This window comes from Lytechinus variegatus, chromosome 10 (assembly GCF_018143015.1).
Source record: "Lytechinus variegatus isolate NC3 chromosome 10, Lvar_3.0, whole genome shotgun sequence".
NCBI lineage: Eukaryota > Metazoa > Echinodermata > Echinoidea > Temnopleuroida > Toxopneustidae > Lytechinus > Lytechinus variegatus.
In genome coordinates this window covers 4,953,573-4,967,588 of record NC_054749.1, presented here as the reverse complement: position 1 = coordinate 4,967,588, position 14,016 = coordinate 4,953,573, and the positions used below count along the sequence as shown (strand labels likewise).

At 36.3% G+C, this 14,016-nt stretch overlaps 1 protein-coding gene across 2 annotated transcripts in view; it reads right to left on the bottom strand.

Moving 5' to 3' along the window:
• LOC121422244 overlaps positions 1–11,408 on the bottom strand; it is a 28,665-nt gene extending 17,257 nt beyond the window's left edge. Inside the window, exons 1-3 of one of the 2 annotated variants that reach the window (XM_041617153.1) lie at positions 11,250–11,408; positions 2,543–2,685; positions 380–439 (exon numbers count right to left, since the gene is read on the bottom strand). In XM_041617153.1, the coding sequence (XP_041473087.1) occupies positions 380–439; positions 2,543–2,578 (96 nt within the window). In that variant the 5' untranslated portion in view covers positions 2,579–2,685; positions 11,250–11,408. The remainder of the gene's footprint in view (positions 1–379; positions 440–2,542; positions 2,686–11,249) is intronic. The other variant, XM_041617154.1, reaches the window with a different exon arrangement.
• Positions 11,409–14,016: the final 2,608 nt, after the last annotated feature.

Here is a 14,016-nt window from a genome sequence, read left to right as displayed (position 1 = left end):
TATGAATACTCGTCACCTATGTCGCCTTCCTCAATATTTGCTTGAAATGGATCAACAGCCTAACTCTACAAATTCTTCATGGAAAGCAATTGATGACCTTACAAACTGAAATAGAATCACTGTACATGACAAGTGTATGCAGAAACTATATATGTACACAATCTCAGCATGAAAGGTTTACTTTTTAAAGGGGTTTGTGATTCCCTAAGTTTTAATGGTTTCACAGTACCACCAAAAGACTTTCCAAAGCAGCTAAACCTAATTCACACATTTCTTTCCATAATAAATTCATTGAAAAGAGGCAAAACTATACATATTGTGAAATGATGGAAAACAAAATGCTACTACCGGTAAAAGTAGCATCGGTAGCAGGCCTCACCTCAAGCTTTTTCTGCATCTGTGCATACTGTTTCTTCATCTGAGCTAGACGTTCTTTGATCTGTACAGTGAAAAGTCAAATGAAAGATCAAGAATTAATGAATGAACATATACACTCCCAGTCAGTTTTCTTTATTAAACTCACTTTTACCTGTAAAAACTAGAGAATAGATTCGGTTCACTGAATCTATTGTTTTCTGGCTTTGCTCTAAGATGGGGAATATGCTAATATATTTTTGCAAACTCAACGTGTTCGTTGATCCACTTTGTACAGAAATATCAAAAAAAGACCAGATTTGCATTCAGTAAGTTACAAAAAAATTATAATAAAGCCATCATGAGATATTCAGAGTATACAGAGTACATAGTATTACATTTAATCCTCATTATTCAAAATTGAAGAAATTTAGCCCAATTTGAGATTACAACATGTAGAGCCTTGATGCTCTGTAGCTTAAGTGTATAACATCAATGTTATGATCAATTTTAAATTATCAACCACAGGTCTATGGTACCCTAGACCATGTACTTAAGAGTAACAACTGATCCTTTAAAAAAAATTGTCTTTACTGTATGACCATTTGAAAGTTTATGTGGGACAATTTTACAAAATTTGGTACCATAGAAGGTTTAGGTACTACTGGATATATCAGAAAAGGTTGAAACTAAACTAAGCACAATATCTTTTTATGAGAAAATATAAAATCAATGACCACAAAAACAATCCTGTCCTCCAATTAGATCATACCAGAAATTGATTTGAAACTTGATGTTTTAGGACCATGCATCTTTGGGCATTATTCACTTAATAATGGGCTAAACTCATTTGTTAGCTTACATATTAAAGACATGGGGCATCATGAACAAGAGAAAATAAAATTCTTGAAATATCACTTCTCTCTATCTCACAATCTATCTTCACTTCAATCTTCAAACCTCCTGCTTAAGAAATATAGAAAATAATTTCAATACAAACACATACAAATTAATTAGGGACATTGATTTTCTGCGATTGTGGAAAACGGACAGAATTGACAGAAAGGCCCTTTTGAAAAGGAAAGTAGCATTTCAAATGGAAAATCATGGAAAACATATTTTTCCTCAAAACACACAGAAGAGCAACAGAAATTACTCAAATATCTCAACAAAATATGAATATTAAATGGCCACAAAACCCCAGAAAACATGATCTTACTTCGCTACAATCATGACAATGCACACATCTTGAGTGCACTCGACTTCATCACACTCGATTGTACCCCCTCGTGCCTGTAACGTATACCCTGCCTTGGCCGGGCACGGGCGGAGTTGAGCTTATCAAAAACATTCACGCAGACATTGTTTGATTACAACAACACGGTCGTGTGTCCCTGCCCTATAAGTTTGAAGATGTAACAGCACGATATCGAGGTCTTGAAATCCAAAATGGCAGATTATAGGCAAAAATCATCGACTGCTGAAAACAATGTCCAAAAACCCCCAAATTATTGAGAAAACTTCATTTAACCATAAAATAATGCTAATAATGTGAAAGGTAAGGATGTATTCATGCTACATTGTAAATGTGTTTGTCAAAATATTTTGTGTACCCGCATAGATCCCATTAGAATAGATTCTACTGCATTGTTGGTACAGTGGCAGATGCAAATTTTGACTAACGCGAGTGTTGTGATATTGCTATTCAATGGGTAAATGGAATTGTTACTTTTTAATGTACACAAAGTATGGGGAAACAGACTTTCCGCTTTCTGACATGCTGAAACAGAATTTCAGATTTCTGAATTGGAATAGGCAATTTTTTGAGACGGAAAATCACTTTAAAATAATTAATGCATCTAGAATTAACGCTTTCTGATACAATGTTGACAAATGCATATGGAAAATTGCGTTGTGAAGGCACACAAAAATTTGCCTGTTCAATTATGAAGCAGAAGTGAACCACCTTCTATTTATCACTAAGTTTTTAAGAACTATTACATGGTCCGAGGAACTAAATTCAGCTATCTTTGGATTTACCTCCAAGTAATACAAGTTTTGTGATTATTAATTCCACAACTTTTTTAGAAACAATCCCAAAATTTGAGTTTACTCTAGATGAAAATGTAAAAATTAGCGTTTTCATCAACATAAGTAACACATTCCTTCATTTTTAACCGAAACTTACCTCTTCTTTGGTTAATCCAGCTGAAGGGCTTGCCATGGTGAAAAAGTCAGAGGTCCTTTCAGATGTGGAATACTTCTCTTCAATGTTGCCTGTCAATTTCTCTTCAAGCAGTTAATTCAGCTAATGTAATGAAACAATCTACCCTGAAAGTAGAATTAGATATACAAAATACAATAATACTGCATTGCAAAACATTAAAAGGTAATGCATAAATGATTTGTGGGCTTTGCACTTATTGGTACTAGAAACCTTCCTCCTACATGTAATCTTTTGTTTTGAAAAACAATTTTGGAACAAATTCTCTCATTTCTTCTTCATACCTCAACTTTCCTAGGTAGAGTACTGCATGTAATCCTATGATTTTATGACAAATAAACCAAAGCTATCTATAGCTCTCTACTCCCTATACTACCTAAGTAAATTTTTTCCATAAAAATTTTTGCTGTTTACTTTGCCCCAGACCTCATGCATTAGAGGTTCTTCGTGTGTAACCTTCAAAGGACCCTCCCTGCATTAAGCTTTATGTTAAGTACTGGTGTACAGGAGGGGGGGGGGGCTTGGTCCAACAGCCAAGAGGAAATAAAAGAAAACAAAGGAGACAATGAAATGAAAAGCAATGAAATATGATATGCTATTTGCTGAATATAATGTAAAAATATATCAAAATATTTGGTTTATTACAACATCTGTGTTGAATAAATGTGTTACATGTATCTACAATGTATATAAAAATACCCGCTATTTGATAAAAGTAACAGACAGCTGTGTAAGATTCAAATGGCTCCAATATCAAGAGGTTCCAGGGTGGAGCACTGGCAAACAGATGAAAGGGTTTGGGCCATGGCCCCAAAAGTTCTACAACCAAGAACACAACAGCACTTTCAGAGGAATTGATGGTGTAGTGCCACGGTATAGTGTACTCTAAGACAATATCAAGCATAGCCTGTAGATCTGCTCTGACGTGCTCTGACGTACTGACGTGACTCTCCCGATCGGATCAAGTTTTGGAGAAAATTTCATCTTTTTGACAGAAAATTTTTACTTTTCTTCTGGAATTTGATTTCATGGGCATATACTCTTGTAATTGAGATTCGGAGACTGCATGGGTGAGTTGGATTTTACGAGATAAGGTAGCATTTAAGATTTGGGCTTTAACTGCACTCTAGTACTACTAGCACTAATACACGCACACACGTGGCGGAATTTAAAATTCCCGCCTCTCCCCGGCGCACCCAATATGGCGTCGACTTCCGCTCCGGAAGTCGACCCTTTTGACATGGACGAGGATGTCCGGACTGTCACGTATAAAAAACGCCAAAATAAACGCAAACGTGAAGGAAGTCTGGCGGTAGAATCTATCTCGCTCAGAGCGGACTCCTCTTCCAGCGATTCTGAATCACGAAATACTGACTACAAAACCCCCTCTCCTAACCGCAGCACTTCCATTCATAGCACCAATCATCTGAAAACTCTAATTGTTCCAATCGACAAGAAAAAATCATTGAAGAATATAAACCCAAAAGATATTGCGAAGTCAATTAAAGAATGTGTTGGTTTGTCTCCTATTGAGCGGATCAACCATGTGTACGCTGGAATTCTAGTCCAATGTAAAAACGAAAAACAACATCGAAGCCTACAGCAAATCCAGTCAATTGGTAACATTCCGGTAAAAGTCCAAGAAAAAGCTGTTGGCGCTAGAGGAATAATCTCAGGAATCCCCATAGATATGACAGATAAAGAAATAGAAGAAGAACTGAAACACCAAAATGTTATAGCAGCAAAAAGAAAGATGTCAAAAAGAACTGGAAATGCTGAAAACGATTACCAACCCGTTTTCGTCCCAACTAGGAGTGTTATTTTAACATTCAACAAGCAACTTCCAGAAAATATTACAATGTGTTTTCAATCATTTAAAGTAGCACTTTATATTCCGCCAGTAACTAGGTGTTACAGATGCCAAATGTTTGGGCACACAGTTGTTCAATGTAGATCTAAATTGAGATGTGTAAGATGTGGAGAACCTCACTCTTTCAATGAATGTCCAAGAAAAGACAATCCGGGCTGCCCAAATTGCGGAGAGGCACACTCCGCTGCCTACAACGGATGTAAAGAAGCAAAAAAGGCGAAACAGGTTCAGAGAATTAAATATGAAAGTAAATTAACATACGCCCAAGCTACAAAAGTTTGGGGTGAAAGGCAAAACCAATCTGTTCCTAACTCAAATCCAATCCCAGAACAAGTTCACCAAGACCCCCCACAACGGGGCTCTTATCGGCCTCATCAACCAATTAGGCCTGCTGAACTCCAATCCAATAGAGGTCCCCCATCCAACAGCGCTCCCTCAACCCAAACTTCAAGTAGATCTATACCCCCACCTTATGAAGCACCGAGGAAAGTTCCATCTAGCACATACTTGAATACCCAGAGTCTAGATATAGAAGATGATGTGAACAACCCCCCAACAGAGATGTTACCAACAACAGAAGCATGTGAGAGATTGATAATTTCCATAGTTGAATTATTGAAACTTTTTTACAAAGATATAAGTGAAAAGAATATCATTCACCTAATCAAGGTGTCATCAGAAAGACTTTTACTCAGGGGCTCAGGCCCAGTTCAGCCGAACGACCAGAGCTAGTTCTATTACATCATTATTAGCTGTGCTTTCCATTATTCAGTGGAACGCACAAGGTCTACCAGCTCATGGAGCTGAGCTCTTGAAATTTGTCAATAGCAAAAATAAAGCAAATGAAATAGTCCACCTTATTTGTGTACAAGAAACGTGGTTTAATGACAATATTAATTTATACTTTCCAGAATATACCTGTATCCCCAAAAATAGACAATCCCAACATCGAGGTGGATGTGCAATATACATTCATGATTCATTTCAATATGCCTACCCCTCAATAGAAACGGACCTAGAACTACAAATTTTAGATATATATATTGAAGGTCTTACTTGTAGAATTGTTAATTTTTATAATCCATGTAAACAACTAAACGATGATATAGTTAAAGAAATTAAAGTGAGTATACTAGACCACCGCAATTATATAATAGTAGGAGATTTTAATTCTCACAACACCCTGTGGGGAGGTGAAAGAACAGACCATAATGGGAAAATTATTGAAAATCTTATTAATGACACACATATGGTTCTTTTGAATGATGGATCTGCCACAAGAATGGACTCGAGGAATGCCAAAACATCAGCTTTAGATCTTTCAATAACTTCACCTTCTTTAGCTGGCAAATGCGAGTGGTCTACATCGCCAACCCAGTTCGGCAGTGATCATTATCCAATTTTTATTGATATAACTCTCGACAAATTACTGAGTAATAATACATTTATGCAAAAAGAAAAAGAGGATATCAGATGGCCTTTTCGAACTATGAACTGGGCACTTTTTTCAGTTGAATGTGAAAAGGTATTTAAGCAAAACAATGCAGAAAACACTGAAGAAAATCCAACTGAATTATATGGTAAGTTTGTAGACAAAATAACTGGGGTGTTAAATAAAATTTCCCCCCAAAAGAAAAAACAACAGCGTATGCCGATCCCTTGGTGGAATAAAGAGTGTTCGGATAAAATTAAGGAGAGAAATAAAGCCAAAAGGAAATTAAACCGAACAATTTCTATTGAAAATTTGAATAATTTTCTGAAAAAGAAGGCGGAAGCGCAGAAAATTCTCCGTCGAAGTGAACAGCAGTACTGGCATAATTTTTGTAAGAACCTTAATCGATTTGTCCCAGAATCCACTATTTGGAAGTGCATTAAAAGACTTAACGGTATACAATCCCATCCCAAGAGAATCCCAATATTGAAAGACAAAGACACAATTGTCCAATCTGACCAAGACAAGGCAGATTTGTTTGGGAGATTCTTTCAAACGATTTTTACCAAAGAAGCAACGGATTTCACTGAAAACAAGCAGAAATTTATTTTCGAACAACTTAAAAAAAGGGAAAATAATAGACCAGAGGAAATAAACACGCATGTCCTGAATGAGGAATTAAGTATTACAGAACTCAATAGAGCTATCGAAAAGAAAGGAAATTCTGCTCCGGGTAAGGACAAAATACCTTACATAGTATACCAAAACCTTCCCCTCGTAGCAAAAGAGTACTTACTTTTGCTCTTCAATTCGATTTTGGAAACACAACAAATCCCATCCCAGCTTAAGCACTCAATAATGATCCCAATTTTAAAACATAACGGAAATTCAAGTGATACCTCATCATATCGGCCCATAGCCTTATCATCATGCTTGATAAAAATCATGGAAACCATGATCAAGTCAAGGCTCGATTGGTTCCTCGAAAAACATGAAATATTACCATCCTTCATGAACGGTTTCAGAAGAAACCGGAGTGTCATAGATAGTATAGTGAACCTTGAGAACGACATTCAAAAGAGTATAAATAACAAGGAACATACATTAGCTATCTTTTTGGACATAAATAAAGCATATGACACGATATGGATAGAAGGTCTAGTTCATAAATTGAATGAAATAGGTATACAAGGGAACTTGCTTAGTTTTCTCCGCAACTTTTTGAAAGGCCGCACTTATGAAGTTCGTGTTGATAAGCAATTATCAAAAGAATTCAAGATGGATAGAGGTCTCCCCCAAGGTAGTATTCTCAGTCCCACACTTTTTAACATTATGTTACATGATATCCCTACAGATCCCTCGATTAAAATTTCACTGTATGCCGATGACTGTGCAATATGGATCTCTGGCAGTAACATCCCTTTCATTACCAAGAAAATACAAAATTATCTGAATGTTCTATATGATTGGTTCTCCTCATGGGGCCTCCAGCTTTCTCAAAAGAAGACTGTCCCCATACTTTTTACTAAGAGTAGAAAATTATCTGAGATAAATCTTACTATAAATAGCATACCCCTAAAATGTGAAGATTCGCATCGCTTTTTAGGAATGATTTTTGATAAGAAACTTACCTGGACTGAACATATAGAGAACATTGCAACCAGATGTAAGAAAAAAATGAATATCCTCAGATGTTTAACTGGTACGTCATGGGGAAGCTCTTCTAAGTCTCTAATGATGATATATAGATCCTATATCCGATCCCTCCTGGACTACGGATGTGAGGCATATGATAGTGCTTCAGAAAGTGTTAAGAAAACTTTAGACTCAATACAATACCAATCTTTAAGGATATGTGCAGGTGCACTTCCACTTACCTCTTTAGCATCTCTGCAAGTAGAAATGGGAGAAACTCCACTAGATCTAAGAAGACAACAGCTAGCTCATAAATTCAAACATAGTATAGAACTTCAACCTAAGCATCCTCTTTTCTCAAGCTTACAACCTTGCTGGCAATATCAGTATATGGAAGGTAAGAATTGCAATAAACCTTTCGGGTATCGAACAGCAAATTCGAATAATTACTTATGTATAGAAAAATTCAAACCCACAAATTTCCCCCCTTGGCTACTAACGGAACCAGTTATATCAACGGAACTGACAAACCAGGTAAGTAAGTCAGATAATCCATTTCATTTGTTACAGACAAGCTTAGAATTCATTAATACGAAATGGAATAATCAGCTCCACATTTTTACGGACGGATCCAAAACACCCAAGGAAGGGCGCAGTTCTGCAGCATTTTGCGTTCCAGCATTCTCTTATCAACAATCAAAGAGATTGTCAGATGGTACTTCTGTTTACAGAACCGAACTGGCAGGTATCATGCTTGCCCTTAATTGGCTACACCAGCTAGATAACCTCTATGTAGGTACAGTTATTTTCACAGACTCCTTAAGTGCTTTACTGGCATTAAAGAATAACAAAGAGGAAAATTTCATTTCGGAAATACTATTAAGTTTGTCCCATCTAAAATTGAAAAATATTGATGTTAGGTTTGAATGGATCCCCTCCCACTGTGGAATACTGGGTAATGAACGTGCTGATTTTCATGCCAAAGCAGCTCTCAATAAACCCATAGAAATAACAAATTACTTATGTACGTCCGAAGTGAATAACATTTTAAAGATAATTTCTTTTAATCAATGGCAGTCTAGATGGCAAAACTCCCCTAACACCCACTATAAAGTAATCCAAAAGTCGGTCTTACAATCACCGACTTGCTCATTAGACCGAGCAAGAGAAAAGATATTCCGTCGACTCCGATTAGGCCATATAGGACTAAATGAAGATCTCTGGCGAATGAAAATACACCCAACGGGACAGTGCAAGTCATGTCCGGAGAAAGAAACAATTGAACACTATATTGTGAAATGTCATAAATATTTAATTGAAAGGTCGATGCTTCTTATAGAGGCAGACATCGCCGATTCCGAGGGAATTCCCAGGCTCCTGAATTCTTGGGACCCTGGTGTCCAAAATGCACTGGTCCGTTTCGTTCAAAGAACGAAACGTTTCCAAAAAGAATAATTCGATAGGATTTTTTTTTTTTTTTTTTTTTCCGTGGCGGAAAGAGAGAAATATATATATTTGATTAGTATATTTATTCATGTAGATACACATGTGTGTATATATATCATTTATATGAGTATAATGACCATATGAGATGATGGTCCTTGTTCACTTTAGTTTTAGAATAAGATATATCTCTTTTCTCTCTAGGTTATATGCCTTGTATTCAGTAGAGCTTATTATCCATTTTGAGGAAAAAAAAAGACAAAGGAAAGAAAGAGAAAACAAAAAAGGAAAAGAAAGGGAAAGGAGAGGAAGGAGGAAAAGGGAAAAGAAAAAAGAAGAATGGAAGGAAGAGGAGAATAAATGAAAGGAAAATAATAAAAATGAAGAAATGGAAGGAAAGGAAACAAAATATGTATATGCATGTGTGTATATATATTATTTACTAATTCCATGTTCATCTAACTTACAACCTTGATTTAACAATGCACCATTCCATTTATTAAAGCCCTTATTTTGGATGCCCCATAAATTTCGAATCATCCTAACCTCCCCATATCAAATTTTATCATTTTTATACAAAACAAAACAGACATACATGTATTTGATTGGTATATGCGAGATCATTTCACGGGAAAAGACTATCATTTTTATTTCTATTTTCTTTTTCGAGTTTCAAGACTATAGAGTATCCCAAAGGGAGCCCCCTGTCTACACCGGAGAGACAGGACGATGTCTGGACGGTGTCGTTAGAAAGGACGGGATCATGCGGTAACCTGTAAGATACGATAGTCTTTATGATAATAATAATAATAATAAAAAAGAAAAGAAAAAAGATAAAAAAAAAAGAAGGAGAGGAACGATTTTTTTTTTAAAGACACGTCGAAAAAAAGAAAAGAAATAATAGTTGGCCTAACGAGTTGGCGATAATAGTCAAATATGACTGGTCGCCATTAATTTTCAACAAACAACAACAACATCTTTAGGGCAGTTGGCAAGGAGTTGTACATCTGGAGAGTACTTTACAACCTATGCCACTCTTCCTCGGCTATTGCACGAGTTCATCGATGTAGACCAAATAAAGAGGGGAGAGAATTCCTCCTTGACATACATCTTGTCGGATAAGAACCCAGTTGCTCTGTCTGTCCTTCCATGCAACTTCTTTGATACAATAATTTCCTTTCTCCTTATCTTCCAAGAATTGCTTTGTTAGTTAATGCTACTTCTACAATTGACCAAAGATGTGTTAATCTAATATTCTTACTGATGGTTACTTTCCATCATCAATACTACTTATGTGGTTTTCTTCATTTACCACTGATTTATTTACAGATGTATTTACACGCATAGTGAGAGTTGGTCTATTCATGACTGTAATAGGTTCTATTGTTCACTAAATATCTAGTTCTGGTTCTGTTCGAACTTGTTGGTCGAGTCATAGTGGTTTCATATAGTTAGGCATAAATATCTTACAGTTGTAGTTAGGCAATGATACATGTATTGGCATACATCACAAGCTCCAAGGCCTTCATACAGTTGATGCTCCCAGAGATAACCAGTCACACCCACCTGATAGAGCTTCTAAGAAAACCACCGTGCCACACTGTATCAAATGCCTTGGCAGCATCAAGGAATGAATATGTTATTCTACCATGTTTAGTATTAGCTTTGATGAAAAGGTGAAGAGGCTGCTATTAAGGTCCTAAGTAAGGAACAGGAGTGTTCTTCTTGGAAACCACAATGCAGCTTATCAGGGGTCCCTCTCTGATGAAGCTGCTCGCTCTAGAACATTAGGTTTTATAAGCAACTCCAAAACTTTGCATCATTATCATCCGTTAAAGTACAGTCCACCAGGTTGGTGTATCATCGTACTTCTAGAATTTTGCAGCAGTATGTACAGTGCTGTGGAAGATCTATTCTACGTGCAGTTAAAAAAAAAAAAAATTAAAAAAAAAATAAATCAGCGGAGTCTTAGCATGATTGGATTTTCTGCACCAGCCTTGAAGCTGGCTACTTAAAGTGCAATTACCTGTAATGGCAGGGAGAATATTAATCAACATTATAAAGTATAGATATACCACGGAATATAATTTTGGCGCACTTTCAACTCATTCTGGCAATCTGGCCCACTGAGCGCCGGCAATGCCGTCGCTTCGCACGGGGTCTGATCGGCCTACGGTAGCTCATGACTGAGTCATGGAGCGGGCAGCCGCGGCGCCGGCTGCGTGAATGCTCCGGGGACTTATTCATTGGCATTGCGTAAAAAAAATATCCAAATTATTGTTCATGCTTACCTTAACAATGAATTATTAATCAGTGCAATCCAGATTGAATAATTTGCCAATTATTTTATCAAACAGTAACACCATCGCATCCGCATGCCCTGCCCCTGACTTTGGGTCCATGCTTGGCACAGCTTTATTAGCGAATCGATCATCTATATACGGTTTCATCCGGCCCTAGCTAGCTAACGCAATAGCGCTAGCTCGCTCAGCTCAGCTAGCTCGAAGCGAATCGAAGCGCAAGCGAGCTCAAATTTTCCCGCAAAATTAATTTGCCTTGGTAGAATATTGGACAGTCGTACATGTACCGTACCTACCGTAGGGGAAGGCGGGGTAAATTATGACACTTTTTGCATGTTAGAATTGATATGATTAATAATCTTGTAAAAATAAGTACCTTGCCTTAAAATTTAATTCTTCTGAAACATTTTGAAAAAAGAGATATGGGCCATGCATGGCTCAACTTATATTGCCCCATCTGTGGGATATTATTTGAGCCACCTTCTGGGGTAAGTTGAGCCACAAAAACTATGTAGGCCTACAATGGTAGAAAAACCAGCATGGCATTTTCTTATTCAAAATCTTTTCACTGATCTTTTCTCCTGATCCTCTATTTAATTTAAAGGGTTAATTTACTCCTTTCTGCCGCCTGCATATCGATGGTTTTTTTACTTTGTTTTTTAAATACATTACCATAATATTGCCTCATGGTGGCTGGCGCTGGCTCACAACTGCAGTCCGAACTTTTATGCGATAATTAGTAAAAGATGATAAAAATTGGCATATTTTACATCGCTTGTGAACAAGTGCGTAGCTTAGGTCCCCCATCATACTACTGCAGACGTATGAACCATGCTCGGGGTCCATGAGTGGGACGAACAATGCTGTTCTTATATAATGTCTATATTTATAGACATGTTTACTTTGGCTAGATTTCCAAAGCTATCACTAGAATTCAATTTCAAAATCATTTTAGGTAAAATTTTTCTGGCTCGCTTCGCTTGCTGACGATTTTTTTTTACTGTTTCCACATTTGCTATGTTAAGCTGCCTCAAATACAAAAGAAATAGTGAGTTAACCAAAGAAATTTTCAGTCTTATATACGCTAGTTTGATTTTCTATCTTGATTCGAATCAACCGTTTGTTGGGTAGAATTATCTTTAACTATGTAATAAAAAGGACGTTGAATTCAGCCAGTATAATTATTGTTTAATTATTGGGACATATGTATGACGTACACTGTACATGTGCATTCATTTGCAATGTATTTCTATAATAGCTCCATGGTCTTTTAATGCCCTTTTCGCTGTTCTGCAGATCATCCAAGGAGAGGTCGAGGGATACGGCTGATGACAATAAGGAAACAAGTATAGTGACTTGATAAAAAATAATAAGAAAGAAAGAAAGAAAGAAAGGGAAGGGAAGCGAAAGGAAAGGAAAATTGAAAAGAAAACTTTAAAAAAATGGAAAACGGAAGCAGAGCTGGAAAAGGAAAGAAAGAAAAAACATATACATGATATAAGAGAACAAATCATCCCGATATATATATATATATATATATATATATATATATATATATATATATATATATATATATATATATATATATACTAGTATATATATATATATATATATATATATATATATATATATACTAGTACATATATTCCCGGCATATATCGGTAATCTGGTATATCTCATGACAATATAATAATATAAGGAAACAAGTATAGTGACTTGATAAAAAATAATAACGAGCAAATTAGTGATATCATCTAGTAAACAGCGGCAAATCACAAACCATTAAACAAACAACAAGCGACAATATCCAACATGCCAACAGTGATCCCAGACCCTTATTATAATAATAATGTATAATCAATATCTATAGTCTTGAACATTGATTGCTAATAAAGAACGTGAATCAATAATACTAACCATTGTTATATCTTTCCAGTATGTGCGTTATACGTGCATAATAGAACAACTTCATTATCACATGATTTCAATGACGACTTTGTGTAAGGTATCTATGTTACCATGGTCCCTCCATTGGCGTAACAGGCAGGGGAGGGGTGAGCAGGGGCAGACTGCCCATCAGCCCTGGCGGATTTCACAGGGGAAAAAAAAAGATCTTGGAAAATGGGAGACAGAAATAAATAAATGAAAGTAATAAAGAAAGAAAGAAAGAAAGAAAGGGAAGGGAAGGGAAGGGAAAGGAAAATTGAAAAGAAAACTTTAAAAAAAAATGGAAAACGGAAGCAGAGCTGGAAAAGGAAAGAAAGAAAAAACATATACATGATATAAGAGAACAAATCATCCCGAAATACTTATGCATTATCATTAGTAAGAAAGTGAAATAAATTAAATGATGACAATTAGCCAAAGGCTAGATAATCCCCTATTGTATCCCTGCCTAACAAGAGTTACTATGCTAGATCTCCAAAGTTCTGTCCCAGATCACATGTAGAGGGGCTCTTCATCTGTAACCTTCAAATGGGCTCTTCGGGAGGGCTCTACAACGGCCCCACCTGTATGGACCCTTCCTGCATTAAGCTTTACGTTGGAGCACTGGCGTACATGGGGGAGGGGGCTCTAATATTGTGTTTTTTAAGGTCCTCTCATTTGATGATTCTTTTGCAAAGTTGCCTCAAAAAAAAAAAATATATATATATATATATGTATATAAAATACAAAAGAAATAGTGAGTTAACCAAAGAAATTTTCAGTCTTATATACGCTAGTTTGATTTTCTATCTTGATTCGAATCAACCGTTTG